General features: G+C 23.6%; 6 protein-coding genes across 6 annotated transcripts; 1 reads left to right on the top strand and 5 right to left on the bottom strand.

Moving 5' to 3' along the window:
* Window positions 1–185: 185 nt before the first annotated feature.
* Window positions 186–3,496, bottom strand: PVVCY_1404520 (conserved Plasmodium protein, unknown function; the record flags this gene model as incomplete). The annotated part of the gene is made up of 2 exons (XM_037634890.1): window positions 186–3,341; window positions 3,482–3,496. 2 exons carry the CDS (start codon window positions 3,494–3,496, stop codon window positions 186–188), a joined length of 3,171 nt encoding a protein of 1,056 aa, XP_037490930.1.
* A 1,508-nt stretch (window positions 3,497–5,004) lies between these two features.
* PVVCY_1404510 (NIMA related kinase 1, putative) lies at window positions 5,005–7,887 on the bottom strand (the record flags this gene model as incomplete). Its single annotated transcript, XM_008624579.1, has 2 exons — window positions 5,005–5,227; window positions 5,348–7,887. The coding sequence occupies 2 exons, from the start codon at window positions 7,885–7,887 to the stop codon at window positions 5,005–5,007; spliced, it is 2,763 nt and encodes a 920-aa protein (XP_008622801.1).
* A 1,755-nt stretch (window positions 7,888–9,642) lies between these two features.
* Window positions 9,643–11,958, bottom strand: PVVCY_1404500 (conserved Plasmodium protein, unknown function; the record flags this gene model as incomplete). Its single annotated transcript, XM_008624580.1, has 1 exon — window positions 9,643–11,958. The coding sequence occupies one exon, from the start codon at window positions 11,956–11,958 to the stop codon at window positions 9,643–9,645; it is 2,316 nt and encodes a 771-aa protein (XP_008622802.1).
* Window positions 11,959–12,938: 980 nt separating this feature from the next.
* Window positions 12,939–14,566, top strand: PVVCY_1404490 (leucine-rich repeat protein; the record flags this gene model as incomplete). Its single annotated transcript, XM_008624581.1, has 3 exons — window positions 12,939–13,211; window positions 13,355–13,787; window positions 14,013–14,566. 3 exons carry the CDS (start codon window positions 12,939–12,941, stop codon window positions 14,564–14,566), a joined length of 1,260 nt encoding a protein of 419 aa, XP_008622803.1.
* Window positions 14,567–14,690: 124 nt separating this feature from the next.
* PVVCY_1404480 (conserved Plasmodium protein, unknown function) lies at window positions 14,691–15,134 on the bottom strand (the record flags this gene model as incomplete). Its single annotated transcript, XM_008624582.1, has 1 exon — window positions 14,691–15,134. One exon carries the CDS (start codon window positions 15,132–15,134, stop codon window positions 14,691–14,693), a length of 444 nt encoding a protein of 147 aa, XP_008622804.1.
* A 429-nt stretch (window positions 15,135–15,563) lies between these two features.
* Window positions 15,564–17,066, bottom strand: PVVCY_1404470 (RNA pseudouridylate synthase, putative; the record flags this gene model as incomplete). The annotated part of the gene is made up of 1 exon (XM_008624583.1): window positions 15,564–17,066. The coding sequence occupies one exon, from the start codon at window positions 17,064–17,066 to the stop codon at window positions 15,564–15,566; it is 1,503 nt and encodes a 500-aa protein (XP_008622805.1).
* Between the last annotated feature and the right edge of the window lie 397 nt (window positions 17,067–17,463).

The raw sequence follows: 17,463 nt of genomic DNA, 5'->3' as shown, positions 1-17,463 counted from the left end.
GAATTATCGATATCCTATGAATAGTTACAAGAAAATTTTTATTTTTTAACATCGGATTATTTTACATACGCATATATTTCCATATTGTAACATTTTTATTTCACGTCTTTTTCGATTCCCATTCATACACATTCTATATAAACATGTGCTTATGTCGCAATATATTTGAATCTATGAATTGCTTTTTATTTCCAAACACTTTTATGTATCATATCTTCTTCAGATTCTTCTAAAATTACATTGAATTTATTTTTATACAATTTAAACAGGTAGTAATAATAATTTTTAATAATATTTTCTTTGTATTCATAAGGTATACTTTTTAACTTTTTTTTTTTCTTTTTTTCCATACGATTTATATTATAATTGTTTTGTTCTATTAAATATGAACATACATAAATATTAAATAGAGCTTGTAAATATCTTGTTGATAGCATATCCCATAATGCATTACGATTATAAGTACGATTTTTTTTTATATTGTTTTCATTTACTTTATTTATACTATCTATTCTACTTTGTTTGCATTCTTCATAAGTATATAGATCAGAGTTATCATTAAAAATAAAAAACATTTCATTAAATATATTATCTGTTTCTTTTGTTTTTATTTTTTCATCATCGGATGTAGAACATATATTTTTTCTTTCACTTTTTAAAGCTATATTAGAATTATTCTCTGTATATATCTGTGATTCGTTTTGTTCATTTATATTATTTTTAATGGATGTATCTTTGTCATCATTGCTCAAACATTCTGTTCCTGTTTTGATACCCTCGGGAAATTCATTTGTTTGAGCTTCTTCAATCTGACAAGTTTTATTATCTTTCCCTTTACTTGAATAACCACAATTTAATAAAATATGGTTTTTCATAACTCCTTTTTTAAAAACATCTTGATCCAAATGATTTTTAATTATGTCATGTAATTTATTTTGATTTTTATTAATATTATAATTGTTAATAATTTTATAAAAATTAGCATAAGTTGATAAAGTTATATCTCTTTTTTTAATACACAATGGGCGTCGATCAAAAGCGAATGAATTTATTGCTTCACATAAATATATTTGAACTTGTTTATTTTTCATATTATTTTTATTATAATTATGATATATACATTTATCATTACACATACTATCTTTTTTATTAACAATTTTTAAAATCTTATCGACAACCATATTTATATTCATATTATTAATAACTTCACTTCCATTACATATATTCGAAAAATAATTCTCAATATTATTTTCATCTCTTTGGCTAGTTAAATGGGAATTTCTTTTATTAACATTCATTCGATTAGTGCTACTACTACTATTGGCATGTGTATTAGTACCAAGCTTGAACCCAATCCTATGGTTTATATTCACAATTCTACATATTTGAAGATTCATGTTTTTTGCTTCTTCTATTTCTTTTTCGCTTGGCCCATTTGGCCTTAGTCCATTCAAAGTATCATTCACATTATCACTAACAATATTTTTTTCATTATTAACTTCCTCTTCTTTATCAGAACAAATATTTCGAATTGTTTCACATTTTGTATTGTCATTTTCGTTTGATGTTTTATTCTTACTTTCTTTTTCTCTCGATTGTGTCAAAAAAAAAACTATTGATAAATTAACATTCTTATTATAATTAATATAGTTAATAATGTTTTCTTGATTTTTCTTACTTTTCAAATTAAGTAGGGGTTTAAAAAAAGGTATAAACCCATCATAATAAATATCATAAATTATTATGTTCTTAATGTATTTATCCTGCTTTAAACAATAATATATAAAAAACTCATGCTCTAAATTTTTTGTACATATAGTTATAACATTTTTTTTATTATTATAATATATATCTGTATTTGAAGGAAGTTTTAAATTTGTACATACATAAGTCAAATTTTCAACTTTTCTATTTAAAATAACTATAATATAACTATATGGCACATATAATAATCCACAACATGAATTATTATTACATGTGTTCGATTTATTTGTTATAATTTTATATAAACATTTATAAAAATATGTTTTCAACATATCCTCATCTTCCTTAGTTAAAGAAGTAATAGGTTCATTCGTCATGCATTCACTTTGACCCACTTCATTTTGAGCACTACTATAATTATCACTATTTACTTTTCTTCCCCATGTGTGTACACAATCATTTTTTATTTTATCATAACATTTCTCAAAAAAATATAATTCAAAAAATGCTTTTGCATAAAGTTTTAACTCAACTGCATAAGATGATACTTCTCCAATGGATATTTTGTTCATGTTGTTAATTTTGTTATTTTGTTCTTCATTTATAATATGATTATTTATTTCATCCTTTTTCATATTTATACCTTCTTCTTTAATTTCTTTACTCGTAGTACAATTATTTTTCCCGTCAGTATTGCCAACTTGTTCATGTTTTATATCTTCTTCTTTCTTTATGTTATCACCTTTTTCAATTTGTATATCATCGTTGAAGGAACAATTGAAAAGGCAAGGATATTGTATATATAAATTTTGAAAATATCGTTCCTTTAAAAATTTATTAGTACATTTACACACAGGTGGATTATAAAATAAATATACATTTTTATCATTCTTCTTGTACATATCATAAATATATTTAAACTGTTTTTCAAAGCATACCATATCTGGTGATACATTTGATATTTCACTTGTGTCAGAATGCCATGAAGAACTTGTACAATTATTTGATTCTACTGCATCTGAAAAGTTGTTCATATTATTATTTAATAATTGTGTAGTATACAAAAAATTGCATGCTTCTGTTTCCTTTTTTATTATATCACTATTTATGTTGTTCAATAATTTATTGTCATTTTTCATTTCTTTGCATGTGTTTAAGTATTTATTTTCGTTATCATCATGTAATGACTGTTCTTTTGACTCGATCGTGATCTCATTTTTTTCCACATTATTCCTTTCAGGACTCCCTTCACGCCTCTTTTTAATAGGCGCATCAATACTACTTGTATTGGCACATCTTTTATTTTTTAATTTTAAACTACTAGGGTTACTGTTCTTACTCTTATATTCAGATGATGAATCATTTGAATTAATCGTTTCGGTTTTTATTTTTTTCTCTCTTTTTCCTTTTTTCCGTTCAGATATATTACATTTAAATTTCTTTTCCTTTTTATATATAGTATTTATAAAGTTGTCATATCCCAAGAAAGTATTGAATTTATCATTCAAATAATAACTAAGTTTATTAGTACCTTTTATTTTACTTTTTCTTTTGTTAGTTAGATATTTTTTTTCAAATAATAATTTATCAATTATTAATTCTTGTCCTATTAAGAAGTTCGAAATATCGTTGGTGTTCTGTAATAAGAGTAAAATATTAAAATATGTAATTTTAAATCAATTATAAATGTGTAACATATATGTAGAAAGCATACATAAGTATATTTCTTTATATGTACAAAAACAAATTCCTTTTTTTCTATTTTTATTTTTCCTACTTCGTACTTATCCATGTGATAAATCTAAAAAACTATTCTTCGGATGAATGCATTTAAATATTTATATATATTCTTTTCTAGCTATTTTTTTAATAATTTATTTCCAACTTCCATGAGCTCGTATTTTCATCTTTTATTAAAAATGACTTTTTTTTATCAAAACATGCATCTAAAACTAAGGTGATTTTAAATAATGTAAAAAAACAATATAAAACAAGGTTAAAAAATGTATTTATATATAATACTATGATACAATAACTCACATTATTCTATGATATGTTGTAAATCTTTATTATGTAAAACTTTATTCAAATAATTTTTACCTAAATTTGATAAATAAAAAAATACTTAAAGCGAAATTCACATATATATGTTTACATTCAGGTAGCACCAATTATAATAAAATATATATACTTTATATATATATGTACTTATATGATCGAAAAAAAATTACATTTTCAAATATGTAAAATATTTTTAAAAATATATAACCCGCCCCATAGTTTTGTTTTATACATTTTTTTATTCTTGAAGTTAATATATATGAATAAAGAAAAGGTTTATGAATTATTAATTAATACTAAAAGAAAAAAAAATGAAAAATTTGGTATGCTATATATAATATCTAAGTATGTATGTATGCTATACTTCCATATTGGTTTTGTAAAACCCATAAACAAAGAGTCATGCTACTATATGTCAAAAGGAAGACCAATTACCTGAGTAAGGATACTTATAAATTAAAATTACTAGATATATACGATATTATGTATCGATTTTCATAAATATTGATCATACATTATAGTTAATAAATTGGCATACATTATATATGTACGCTAAGATTAATCATTCAGAAAAATTAAGTTTATAAAAAAGGGAAAAGAAATTAAACTATGAAAAATGAAATTTGAAAATCACATACCATTATAATACGTGTTTAACTTAAGAATCTATGTTGCCACACCGCCAAATTAAAAAGAAAATAAATAGTATAAAATAAAAATGTTAACCATAAAATGGGAAAAATTATGTTTAATAAAATAAACAACATTTTATTATGAAACCAAAACAAATTAAACTAGAAGAATTAGCATGCACAAATATGTAAATATTATGTACTACGGGCAAGTATACATACATACATGTGTATGTGTGTGTGTATGGAACAATATGCACATATATATCATAGATATTTTTTACATTCATTCCAAAAATTACGTGCATTTATATTTTCATAATATCTAAATAACAATATTAATATATACATATGATAAAACGTGTAATAACAAGAAGAAAAAACAGAGAATGAAGAAAAACTATTTCATATAATATCGTGGATAACGATATATATAATAATGATGGAGTATAATAAATGGCACATTAATGAAATGTTTTATGTCATATGTAAGCCATTTAATGAACAGAAAAAAAATATAAATAAAATAATAACAATTAAATGGCAGAAAGGGAAATAAAGGGGAAATAGTCAAAATTATTTTCTTTATTCCCCATATTTTCTCATATTATCTGCAAGAATATAATTTTCTATCATATATATCATCACCGTTGTTATGAACCAAATTTTTCAAGGTATAAATATTTCGATTTTTCATAACATAGTCGCTTTCTTCACCATCATTCTCTCTTTTGGAATTATAAGAAGCTCTTTTTGGTTGATCATTCATGCAAATTGTTAAACTTTTGTTACGTCGACTTGTGTCGCTTGTTTTTCCTATGTTTTCGCATCTATTATAAAAAAATGGGATAATATTAAAAGTTGCAATAACATTGGTAAATCATATAAAGAACATATAATTATTGCAGGAAAAACACAAAAAAAATATACATATATGTTTTTTAACATACCTTTCATATCTCTGCATATTAGAATAATTATAATTATTACTGTGTTTAATTAGTTCGTAAATCTCCTTTTCTTTCTCTAAAAGTAATTTTCTTTTTTCGAGTAAATATTCTCTATCCTTTTCAAGGTTTTTATAACTTCTACTATCATCAGCATTGGGTTTGCTATAAGATTCATCTTCAAACATTTGCACACTCGATTTACGCCTACTGATATTGTTATTTACATGAGGTATAGCACTAACACTTCTTCTAGCGTTATCATTAAAATATACATTTGATATTCTGCTACTTCTGCAGGTTCTTTCACCGTTGTTATAATTATTTATATGAGTATTACTACTATTGTTATTGATACTATTGTTTCCATTATTACTTATATTATTGCCGATATTACTACTTACATTAGTGCTGATATTAGCACTGATATTATTGCTAATGTTACTTGTTTTTTTATCGTTATAATTAATTTCATAAGGGGGGGTTCTATAACCAGAATCGATATCTTCATTATATCGGCTATGGTTTTGTGCATTTTTTGACATATTTATTTGATATTTATTACTATTGTCATTTTTAAATTTAATACTATCTACGCAATTATTACTATACTGACTTATAGTATTGTTATTATTATAACCGCTGTAGCAATCGGAAGCAACATAATTATTATTAATACGAGTGCCATTACTATTATAACTATGCATATTTTTACTTGATAATGTTGTATTTCCTGCATTATTTTTTATATATGTATTCATACTACACTTATCATATGTATCTTCATAATTACTTTTTTTTCTATTATCATATATGTATTCTTTATAATTACTTATATGATCATATGTTTCTTTAATTCGGGAATAACTAGTATTGTTACATGTTGGATTCTTTGGTGGCATACTTCCATTTTTAACAGAATCAACACGAGTACTACTATTACTGGTATCCCTTTCTTTATAAAAATATTTTTCTCTTCTAGTTTTTTCCATCATCGCCCGTTCAATTTTTTGTTGCATCTTTTCTCTATCAAGGCGCTCAATCCTTTCCTTTTCTATTCTTTGCATCCGCTCCCGTTCCAACCGCTCTCTTTCCACTCTTCCTACACGCTCCTTTTCAACTCTTTCCCTTTCAATTCGTTCCCTTTCAATCCGTTCTCTCTCAATTCGCTCTCTCTCAACTCTTTCCCTCTCTAGCCTATCTTTTTTATCGCGTTCAATCCTTTCCATTCTTTCCCTTTCGATTTGTTTTTTTTCCAATATTTTTATTTCGATAGCCTTCCTTTGGGCAGTTTCCTTCTCTATTCGATTTCTCTCTAATTTTTCTCTCTCTAATAATTCCCTTTGCATTTTTTCTTTTTCAATATCATATATCTTTATTTTATCATCTTTATTTATATATTTGCCATTTATTGTGTGAGAGTTAATATTGGATTCTTTATTATATTTAAAATTATCCTTATTTAATGTGTTAGCAACTTGCCTGCTCACACAACTCGACGGCCGTTCATGTTCATTTGTTCTTTTATTTATTAAAGCATTTTGAGAAGCAATATAACTTTTTGGCTCGATAGCTTTACAATTATTTGTATTAGTTAATTCTGTACAACTGTTATCCCTTCTATTGCCAGCAGAAGGTGTAACATTTTTTATGATTTGATATCCTAAGCATTGCAAAGCACTAGGCCTTTCCTTTGCAGATAAATTTAACAAATTTTTAATTAAAAAATTTAATTCTTTGGATTTACCTTTTATTGGTAATTCTGGCCCCTTCTTTAACTCTGATATTAACTGAGCAAAATTATTTGCTTTGTGAAACGGTGTTTTACCTGAGCACAATTCATATATAATACACCCCAGTGCCCACATATCACTTTTATCATCATAACTTTTTGTTTCATGTAATAATAATTCGGGGGACCAATAGTATGGAGTACCAACACATGAATGTGCCATACTTTCTATACCTATATTTTTGCTTAATCCAAAATCACCAATTTTTGCAATAGGCTTACTGTTTAAATTATTAGCTTGTGCAGTTATTTTTCCAATATGACGTATTCCTGTTGATAAAAAGATATTTTGTGGTTTTAAATCACGATGTAAAACTCTTTCGCCATTTGGTCCATCTTTTAAATTATGACAATATGCTAGAGCATGTAACAATTGACGTGTTATATCTACAATAGCATGCTCTTCTATTTTCCCAAACATTTTATAACATTTTTGAATATTTCGTGATAAATCACCAGCATCACAAAATTCCATTAATATATATAATTTTTGATTTGCTTTATTTAAAAATCTGTCAATATATCTAACAATATTTACATGTTTTAATTCTCTCATTACATTTACTTCAATAACCAATTGCGACTTTTCTCTCTCTTTTAAGCCTCTATACGATATGGCTTTCCAACAAAAGAACTCTTGTGTCCTCTTATGTTTCACTAAAAATACTTCACCAAACCTTCCATTTCCAATCTTTTTTATTACTTCATATTCATTTAAACGATTTTCTCCATCGTCATATTTACTTGGCATTTTAATAATTTTTTTTCACACACACACAAATATATATGTATTGTAAATTATGAGAATAAATTAAATATTAATATGCCATTACAAGTATGCATACATACATTAAAAAAACAACAAAAAAAATATACGTTTTATTTTTTAAAAGACAATTTTTTTAATATTATATTAATTCAAATGAAATAAAGCTATATATATAACTATGTTTAACAAATATAGTCAAAAATATGTACCCCGTGAAAGATGGTATAACTCGACTCGATTATAAATACATAATATTATGTACACATTTGGGACAAATGCTTAAATAATGGGTTTATGATTTAATAATATTACTTTTATGTACTCTCAAATTTGTTCTTTATCATTTTTTTATCTTTCAAAAATTTTTGGGTATTTTTTGAAAATTATGCTTTATAAGTTTTACTCATATTTTTTTTTAATTTTTCACTATTATCTGTTTTTTACGAATTATTCCAAGCGCATGGTCATAATAGTGTATCAATCGTGTGTTATGTCCCATATAGTAATGAAGATTGATTAAATAATAACTTTGTTGTTTACGCCTTATACTGTAATTTTTATGTTAATTTTCATCATCTTTTGGGGAAGCTTGTATATTATTATTTTTAATTGAATAAAAAAATATATTTTAATATAATTTTCCCTTAAAAAAATAAAATACTTTGTGTAAAAAACAATTTGTTATATACAAAAATAAATATTTTAAAACTCTAAAAATGTTTATGCCACTTTAGTAATATGTATTATTAAGAAAAGCTAAAATGAGTTTAAAAAAATGTGTTTAGTTGTTTGTTTAAGATATAGCTAGATTTTTTTTTTCTCTATCTCGCTTTTTAAGAATAAATGTAATATATTAACTAAATTTAAAAAACTATCATAAAAATATATATAATAATACATGGCTTTTTTAAAAATGTATAATAATGATAAAATGAGAGTAAATTAATTTATAAATTTATATATACTTTATTTAATTTTTAATTTATTTTTTATGTCTAACTTCTTGCACACTTGTGCAAAAAAAAAAAATTAAAAAATATTAAAACATTCAAGCAAAGTAAAACACTGAAATATTAACGTGAGGATATAAAATGATAATATAAAATTATGAAATATAATATAAAATTATAAAATATTAATGTAAAATTATGATATGTTAATGCAAAATTCTGAAATATAATGCCAAATTATGAACAGTCAGGAAAAAAGGTGTAATATATATAAAAAAGTGTGAATTTATTTGGGATTGCTTAAATTACACTATATAGGAATTTTAATTTAAACTAAATTGTTACATTCATATGTAAAACCCATTATTTTATTTATTATTTTAAATAAAGGGTATAGAATATAATATTATACGAATAAATAAATCCATGAAATATAATTCCTAAATAAGTACTGAATTTGCTTTCTCAACATCACAAATAAGGTACTCAATTATGGTATGCATGTATATATATACATATATTTTACAGAGTTATTAAAAATTGTGAAAATATGCTGAATATGGTAAAAATAAATTAAAAAAAACTGTATACTTAAACATACTGCACATGCATATAGTTTATATTAAACAAATAGCATATCAGCATATTATAAATACTAAAATGATACAAAAAAAATTATAGTCAGGTAACAAATAAGTATATGCCTTAAGCATATATAACAAAAAGATTAATTATTTCAATACTTTCCTTGGGGGTGTTTATATATGTGTATTTATTTAAGCGCATGTCAAAGGTATTTATAGTTTGCCCAAGATAACAATTCCTTTCTTTTTTTCTTAAAAATTTGTTTATTGTATAAAAGTATAAGAAAATCATATAACTTATTCAGGTGTTTTATATATGCATTGTTGTTATAATATATGTGATTATAAATGTTAATACCATATGGTGATTTGTTTTTTAAAAGTGGTAAGTTACAATGTTGTATATGTGGAGGAAAAAACATTAACATAGAGTTTATAACAACATTAACTTTCTTTTTGTGATCATTTGCCAATTTGTCAACACTATTACACAGTTTTGACAATAGCATTATAGTAAAATGATTATCAACATATCTTAACAAATGCATTTGCAGTAAACTGTTTATATTTTGTTCTGCTGAATTATTTTGTATGCTATTCTCAATGTCATTAAGTAAATTTATATAAACATTATTAAAAATATCGCTTCTTTTTGAAAGTTCAAGTATTTTGTTTTTTATCCAATTTATATGTATTATTTTGCTTTCATTATTTTGTTCACTTATTATATGTTTGGTTTGTTCTTTCTCTTGTTGTTCAATTGGGTGTTTCATTTGATCTATTTTACTCACGCCCGTTTGATTACCCTCTAAACCAAATTCAATTTTAAGATTTTGAGAATCTTGAAAATATAAATGATCATAATAATCAAAATTATCGGTATTATTGCTTTTGTAATGCAAGTGTAAGAAATAAATATATTTTAGATAAGGAAAATTAAAAAAGTTTAGAGAATATATTGCTTTGAAAAATATTAGCTTATAATGTACATCTAATTTGTATATAGTATCTATAAATACAAACCTTTTAACACTTTTTAACAAATTATTTCTGTAAACAGTAAAATTATGAATATCAGACTTTTCATTGTCAATATTTTTGTAAAAAATACTATGTATTTCAATTTTATTATAATGTCTCTTGAACATATCTATAACACTAAATTTTATATTATTATATACTTGTATATCGTCATTAATTAGTTCATCACCATGTGATAAGGAAGGGGATTTGTTTTTTTCAGGCATGTTTTCATCATATGATTTTATTTCATTTTTGTAATTGTTAACGATATCATCTACACTTAACTTTTCTGTGGGAATATCCCCATTTGGGGAAATAAAAAAGTGTGGGGAGATAGGATGAAATATATTTGACAAAATATACAAAAACAAGCACATCAATTTATGATCATTTAAACTATTATCTATGTAAATAAAGTTTTTAAAAGAATTATCGATTAAATTAACATATCGCTCCTCTTTTTTTTTAACTTCTTTTTCGTTTATAACTTCGGGTGCATGTGATTTTTTAATATTTTTTTTGATGTCGATTTTTTCAATAAATGCTTCTATTAATGGGAATAAGTTTTCTCCAATATTTAAAAGTTGCTGTTTATTGTGTTCTAATTTTCCAGATTCGTTTTTGTAATAACTATGTGTAATTTCGTTAACAGTAAAATTATGAATAAACTGTGATAAAACTAATAAAATCTTTATTATATGATTTTTATTTATATAATCTATGTTAGAAGAAATAAATTTGGAAAAATAGTTGTATATATGAAATATTCCATAAAATTGGTTATTATAGTATTCATTATAATTGTTAATTCTTTTAATCCCCTTTTTCTCTTCAGTTTTATCCACACCATTTATATAAATATCTTCTTGCTTAAATAAAGTATTTTTGCCATCATGTGTATAATTCTCGTTGACTTTAGACGTATTATCCTTTTGATTTAATGTGTTATAGGCATATAAGTGGGAAAACTCAAAGTTTTCTTTCGTCAAATGTGTATTTTTTTTATCACCATTGTTACTGTGTCCTTTAATATCAAAGAAAGGATTATTTTTTATTACTAAAAAATTATAATTTTCAAATAAATAATAAGAATAAATAACATGGATAATACTATTTACATTTATATTGATAAAATAATTTTTGGAAAAAATATAGTTCTTATAAAAGTATGAGAAAAAATTTGAAGATATATCTAAGTAGTATAAATCATTATATGTTAGTATATATAAAAAAGATACCACTTCATCTGCAACAAAATTTTCTTTCTCTTTTAAAAGGTCTTTCAATATTTTTTTATATATTATACGATCACTTTTAACCTTTTTTTGTTCTATGCATTTTAATTTATGCAAATTATGCTTTATTTCATTACTTAGGAAACTTAACTCGTCATTTTTATCCACGCTATATTTTTCATCTTTGTTAATAAATGTCTGTAATTGCCTCTTGGGGAATATATATTTTACTGAGTTCAACTTAGTTACTCGTTTTATCATTTAAATGGTAGAGGTATAATTATAAAAATATTCCAGGAAAAAAAGAGAGGAAAAAATTATTCAATAGGCCCTATTAGCCGTTTCACACTTCTAAATATTATCGATGTTGCTACTATTTTTATACATTTTAGTTATACATATTGAATATCCATATATAGCAATCATTTCTTACGACTTTTGAGCTATTTAAACTATTCTTCTATTTTTGTGTTATCTTGTGAAGGTATATGTTTTATTTTTTATATTTAAAATTGATTTATAGGATAATAAAAGAGATAAAAATGAGTATTCTTTTTTATGCTGATCTCTTTATTATTTTTGCATCAAAGGAGCGAAGTTAATTATAGCTATATAAATTAAAAATGAGAAATAGGGGAATATATGTATAATTTAAAACAAATTTTCGAAAAATAAATTAATACATTTAAAGGATAAGCTGATTAAAATGAAAAAAAGAAAAATGTACTGTAAATTAAAGCTAAAATAAATACTCCCAAAATTAAAGCAGCAATTGTGGAAAACGTATCACGGTGCAATTTTGGTGTACGCCGCAAAGCTTGTCCATATAATATGAAGGAAATAGAGAAAAGAAGAGAAAATTTTACTAAATAAGTAAGAAAAAATATTATATAATTCTTATATAATAGAAGTTTTACAAAAATTAATAAAATCCCCATAAAAGTGGAAAATATAATTGAAGCTTCGTGTAAAAAGTCATAGATTCATGCATAAGTAAATAAATAAATATATATAAAGAAGCGATAAACTTGGATGTTGATGCAAATCTGATTGAAAGACATTTTTAAATAACTTTATTTTTGGATATAGAAAGGTATAAGTTTTTTTTATGTATCATTAAATTAAGTATAAAAAACTACAAATACATAATCTGTGTATTCATGTGCATATAAGTATAAACATCATCTTCATTACACAAAAAAATAAATACAGGCACATGAATTTTCGATCAAAAATTCAACATGAAAATTGATCAAGACTTAATTAAAAAAAAAAGTGAACATAATGAAGGTCTTATGGAGGATCTAGAAGAAATATCTTTGCATCAGTTGCAGATTAAAAAAATAGAATTCATTAATATCCATTGTAGAAACTTAAAGATATTACTGTTGCAAAACAATTTAATCGAAAAAATTGAAAACTTAAATCAGTTGAAAAAATTAGAATATTTAAATCTGGCTTTAAACAATATTACGATTATTGAAAATTTAGAAAAATGTGAATCGTTAAAAAAGGTATAATAATAAAGGAATAAAATAAAAACAATCATTCTATACACATATAGTAGTAAAACATAGTTTTTTCCCATATATTCTCAATAGTCCTGTTTTTTATTTTTCCCTTTTTTTTTTTTCGGTGTTCCATTTTCATCCTTCAGATCGATTTAACCTTAAACTTTATTGACATTTATACTATTGAAAAATCTATAAATAATTTAAAAAAAAATGAAAACCTTAAGGAGTTATACTTGATGGGAAACCCATGTTCTAGTTGGAAACATTTCAAGCATTTTGTCATATTTCATTTAGAACATCTTGAAGTATTAGATGGTTGTGATATTTTAGTATCTGATAAAATAAAATCGAAACAAACAATTGCAATAATATTAAAGTCTCTAGAAGAAGAGAAAAGTAAACATGACCCAAATCAAAATGAACAGTATGATTCAATTAATAATAGAAAAAAAATATATGAAGAAATAGAGAAAGAAGAGATCAAAAATGAGGCAAAAAATCAGGAAACAAACAAAAAGGAAAAGGAAATTTTGCCAGTATATACTGATGATGGACATATTCGCCAATGTAATGAAGGTTTGTTCGAATATTATATGCCAATAGAAATTGTAACTTATCTTTAAACAAATATAAATATTAGTATTGCATCTATATATCTCTCTTTATGTATATACACATACTCTGTATACACATTGATAAGTAGTTACTAGAAATGTGCACACTCTATAACGATGTGAACACAGGGAAAGTCAATTAAAAAAATAAAAAGTATTGCTTCTATTCTTTCACTTTATTTTTTAGGCCATTATAAATTCATGTTTGATGAATACTCAAGTAATAAATATTCATTTTTGAAAGTATACTTACCAAAATACTTGTGTAATTCTTTAATTGAAGTTGATATAAATGTCAATTATGTAAGATGTTTAATAAAAAAAAAGTTGTTTCAAATAAAATTGAATGATCCAATTTTAACTGATTGTAGTAAAATATATCGAAAAAAATATACTGGTGAATTAAGCATTAAAATGAAAAAAAAATATTATAAAAAAAATACAACCTTTGAAAATGAATATATCAAAGATGAACAAATATATAATAGTGATGGTACTGAAGTCTATTTAGAATCATTAGAGAGTTCATCAAGTTCTTCAGATGATTCATCGGTTTCATTTTTTAAAAACACAAAACAAACTTTTAAAAAGAAAGTAAATGATAACTCAATTAAATATAAGTTAACTGATCCAAATGAAAATAAAGATGATTTTTACATTCAAGAAAAGCAAACTACATATGCTCAATCTATAATCAATCAATTGCCATCTCTCGAAAAAATACCCAAACCAATCTCATGAAATGTGGGGAAAATCAACAATCGTAAGTAAATATACATACGTATTAAAACAATGCAACCGTATCTTGGATATATTTTTTGATAACTTATAACCATATAAGAACAACTGTTTTATTATATGTTTTTCATTCAATCAACTTAAATTTGAGAGCCTCATGTTTTTTCAATACGGTACCTTCTGTATCATTCTCTAAGATTGCTTCAGCATTTTCAAATGCCTTTAAAATTTTAGGGGATAATTGCTCTAAATGTAAAATTTCATCATAAGTAAAACTTTCTAACAATGTATGACACTTAGCTTTTGATATGACTACACAAGGAGTAATAATAGAATTATTTTTGATAACACATTTTGTTTTTTTCATATTTTTCACTGTTGATATAAAGTTGTTTCTTAATGTTCCATTACATACAAATACTAATTTATCACTCTCATCAGTCAATTTTATAATATTACTTCTTTCTCTTGGTGGATAAGTAAATGAAAGAATTTTTTTTCTTCCTCTTCTATTTTTTATCCATGACCATCCAGCTTTTTTTGAGAAATTTCGAATGTATGTATTAAACATTGTTAATTCTTATTGATATTCTATATTTTAAAAAAATATATATTTATGGCATTTTGAAAATTATTATTATAAATTATTCATATTATATATATAATATTTAGTTATACATATTTATTAAAATATCATTATTATATTCGACCACCTATTAAATATACATATTTCTATATATATATAATGGCGAAGAAATAACGATCGAATTTTCATATAGTTAGGTTAATAATAAATAAAGCACACACAAAAAATATTACAAAAATAACACTAAGGGATAAAAATGCAAAGGCATATAAAGTTCTATCCCAGAAAAAAAACAACATTTAATTATACTACTAGTGTAGTAAAGGTTAAAATTTTTAAAAAAATAAAGAAATGCAAATAAAACGAAATGGCATAATAAAAAGATTCATTTTTTTTGTTATTTATTCGGTTGTTTTAAAAAAAAGATTCATTAGGCATAAGAAATCTCCATTTCCCAAGAGGCAAATTGTTGAGGTGTATTTTCCCTATACGTGTCCTGTGTAATGATCGTATTTTAATATTTGACAATAAACATATTTTTCTAATTATTTTATGAAAACCTTGATATAATTTAAATATAAGAGTAAAACTATCTACATATTGTATATGACATTTATATATTAATTTACCATCAACAAATAAATTATCTTTTAACAATTTTAAATGAGATTCAGTTATTTCATTAAATGTTGTAATAACATATTCCTTTTCAATTTCGTATTTATATTTATTTAACAAATAGCTACTTGCTATAGAATCTTGTGTATAAATTAGTAAGCCACTTGAATTAGCATCTAATCGACCACATACATACAAATTATTTACTTTTTCTATATTTATATTTTTATAAATAAAATAACTCATACATTTATGTTCTTCTTCAATATATTTATTTTCATTCCTTATTAAGTTTCTTACAAGAAGTTTTTTATTATTCACTTTATTATCTGGTGAAATTGATAAATAATGTTTAGGCTTATTTATAATAATTGTTATTCTATCTTTTAATAAAAGCTTACCAACTTTTGTTAATTCAACACAATCTTTATCTATTGAAACGTCTACATTTTCATATACAACATTGTCATTAACTTTTAAAATACCTTTTTTTAAGTTACTATAAGCAAATCTCGAACTACATAAGCCTTTATAAGAGCAGTATTGATTTAATTTAATTATATTCGGAATGTTAACATTTTTATTATTAAAATATTTACTGTTATCTATATATATTTCAGTCAAATTGCTTGGTATTGAATTTTTTTTTAAAATATCACTGTTCACAACTTCTATCTTATTATTTTCTTTATTTTCACATTTTGTAAATTCATCAATATTGTTTTGTATATATGTTATGTGTTCATATCCCATTTTCCCATTTTGTGCAGAATTTATTTTGTCCATATTCCCATTATTACAAAAATTGGGATGGGTATTTTCTTCTATGCTGGACTTTGGTTCATTCAAATTTAAAGACTCCTTATTAATGTTTTTCTCTAACTCATTTTTCTTTTTCTTAATAATTTCATTCCATTTTTTATATTCCTCTATATATCCCATACGAATATTTCCATATAAATTGATCATGCGGTTTTCTTGCATATTTTTTTTATCGTTTTTACTATCTTCACAATCCTTATAGTGTTCTTCATTATTCATTTGTTGTTTTCTGCCAATACTAAGTATGGGTGTTTCTTTTGACAAATAATCATAGTATATTTTTTGTTTTAAATCAATATAATCTTTACATTGTTTATATTTATTAATATTTTGTTCATATTCCGTTTTTTTGTAACTATGTGTTATTATTTCATTCTTTATATCTACACATTTGTCTGTACAAAATTGTTTAAATGTTTTATTAAGGATAAGTTTGTATGTTCGATGCTTCCATATCAGTCCATTTACAACTGACATAAGGAAAGGTATGTTTCAAAAGGGTGTATAGTACAACCTAGTACTATTTTAATAATAGCAAAACAAACAAAAAAAAAACAAAAACAAAACCAAAAATCACAACATAGGCAATAGATTTATCACTTAAAAAAATCAATAAAATTTTACTCTTTCATAAAGTTCATTAATTAGGTATATTATTATTGTTACAAAAAATTATGGATAAAAATGTGATATATATATAGGCTAAGATTATACATATTTATTTACTTTTATATTTTTTCTGTAACCTTTTATTTTCTTAATTTTCGACCAATTTATATATAGCCATATGCTATTTTTTAGCAATTACAAAATTATGGAGAAAAAATAACAAACATAAAGCATACATAATATATTGTAATAGTGGACCAATAAA

The sequence above is a fragment of the Plasmodium vinckei genome (assembly GCF_900681995.1).
Source record: "Plasmodium vinckei vinckei genome assembly, chromosome: PVVCY_14".
NCBI classification, from domain to species: domain Eukaryota; phylum Apicomplexa; class Aconoidasida; order Haemosporida; family Plasmodiidae; genus Plasmodium; species Plasmodium vinckei.
Note: the sequence above shows the minus strand (reverse complement) of the source record. Positions and strands in the feature narration are given on the sequence as shown.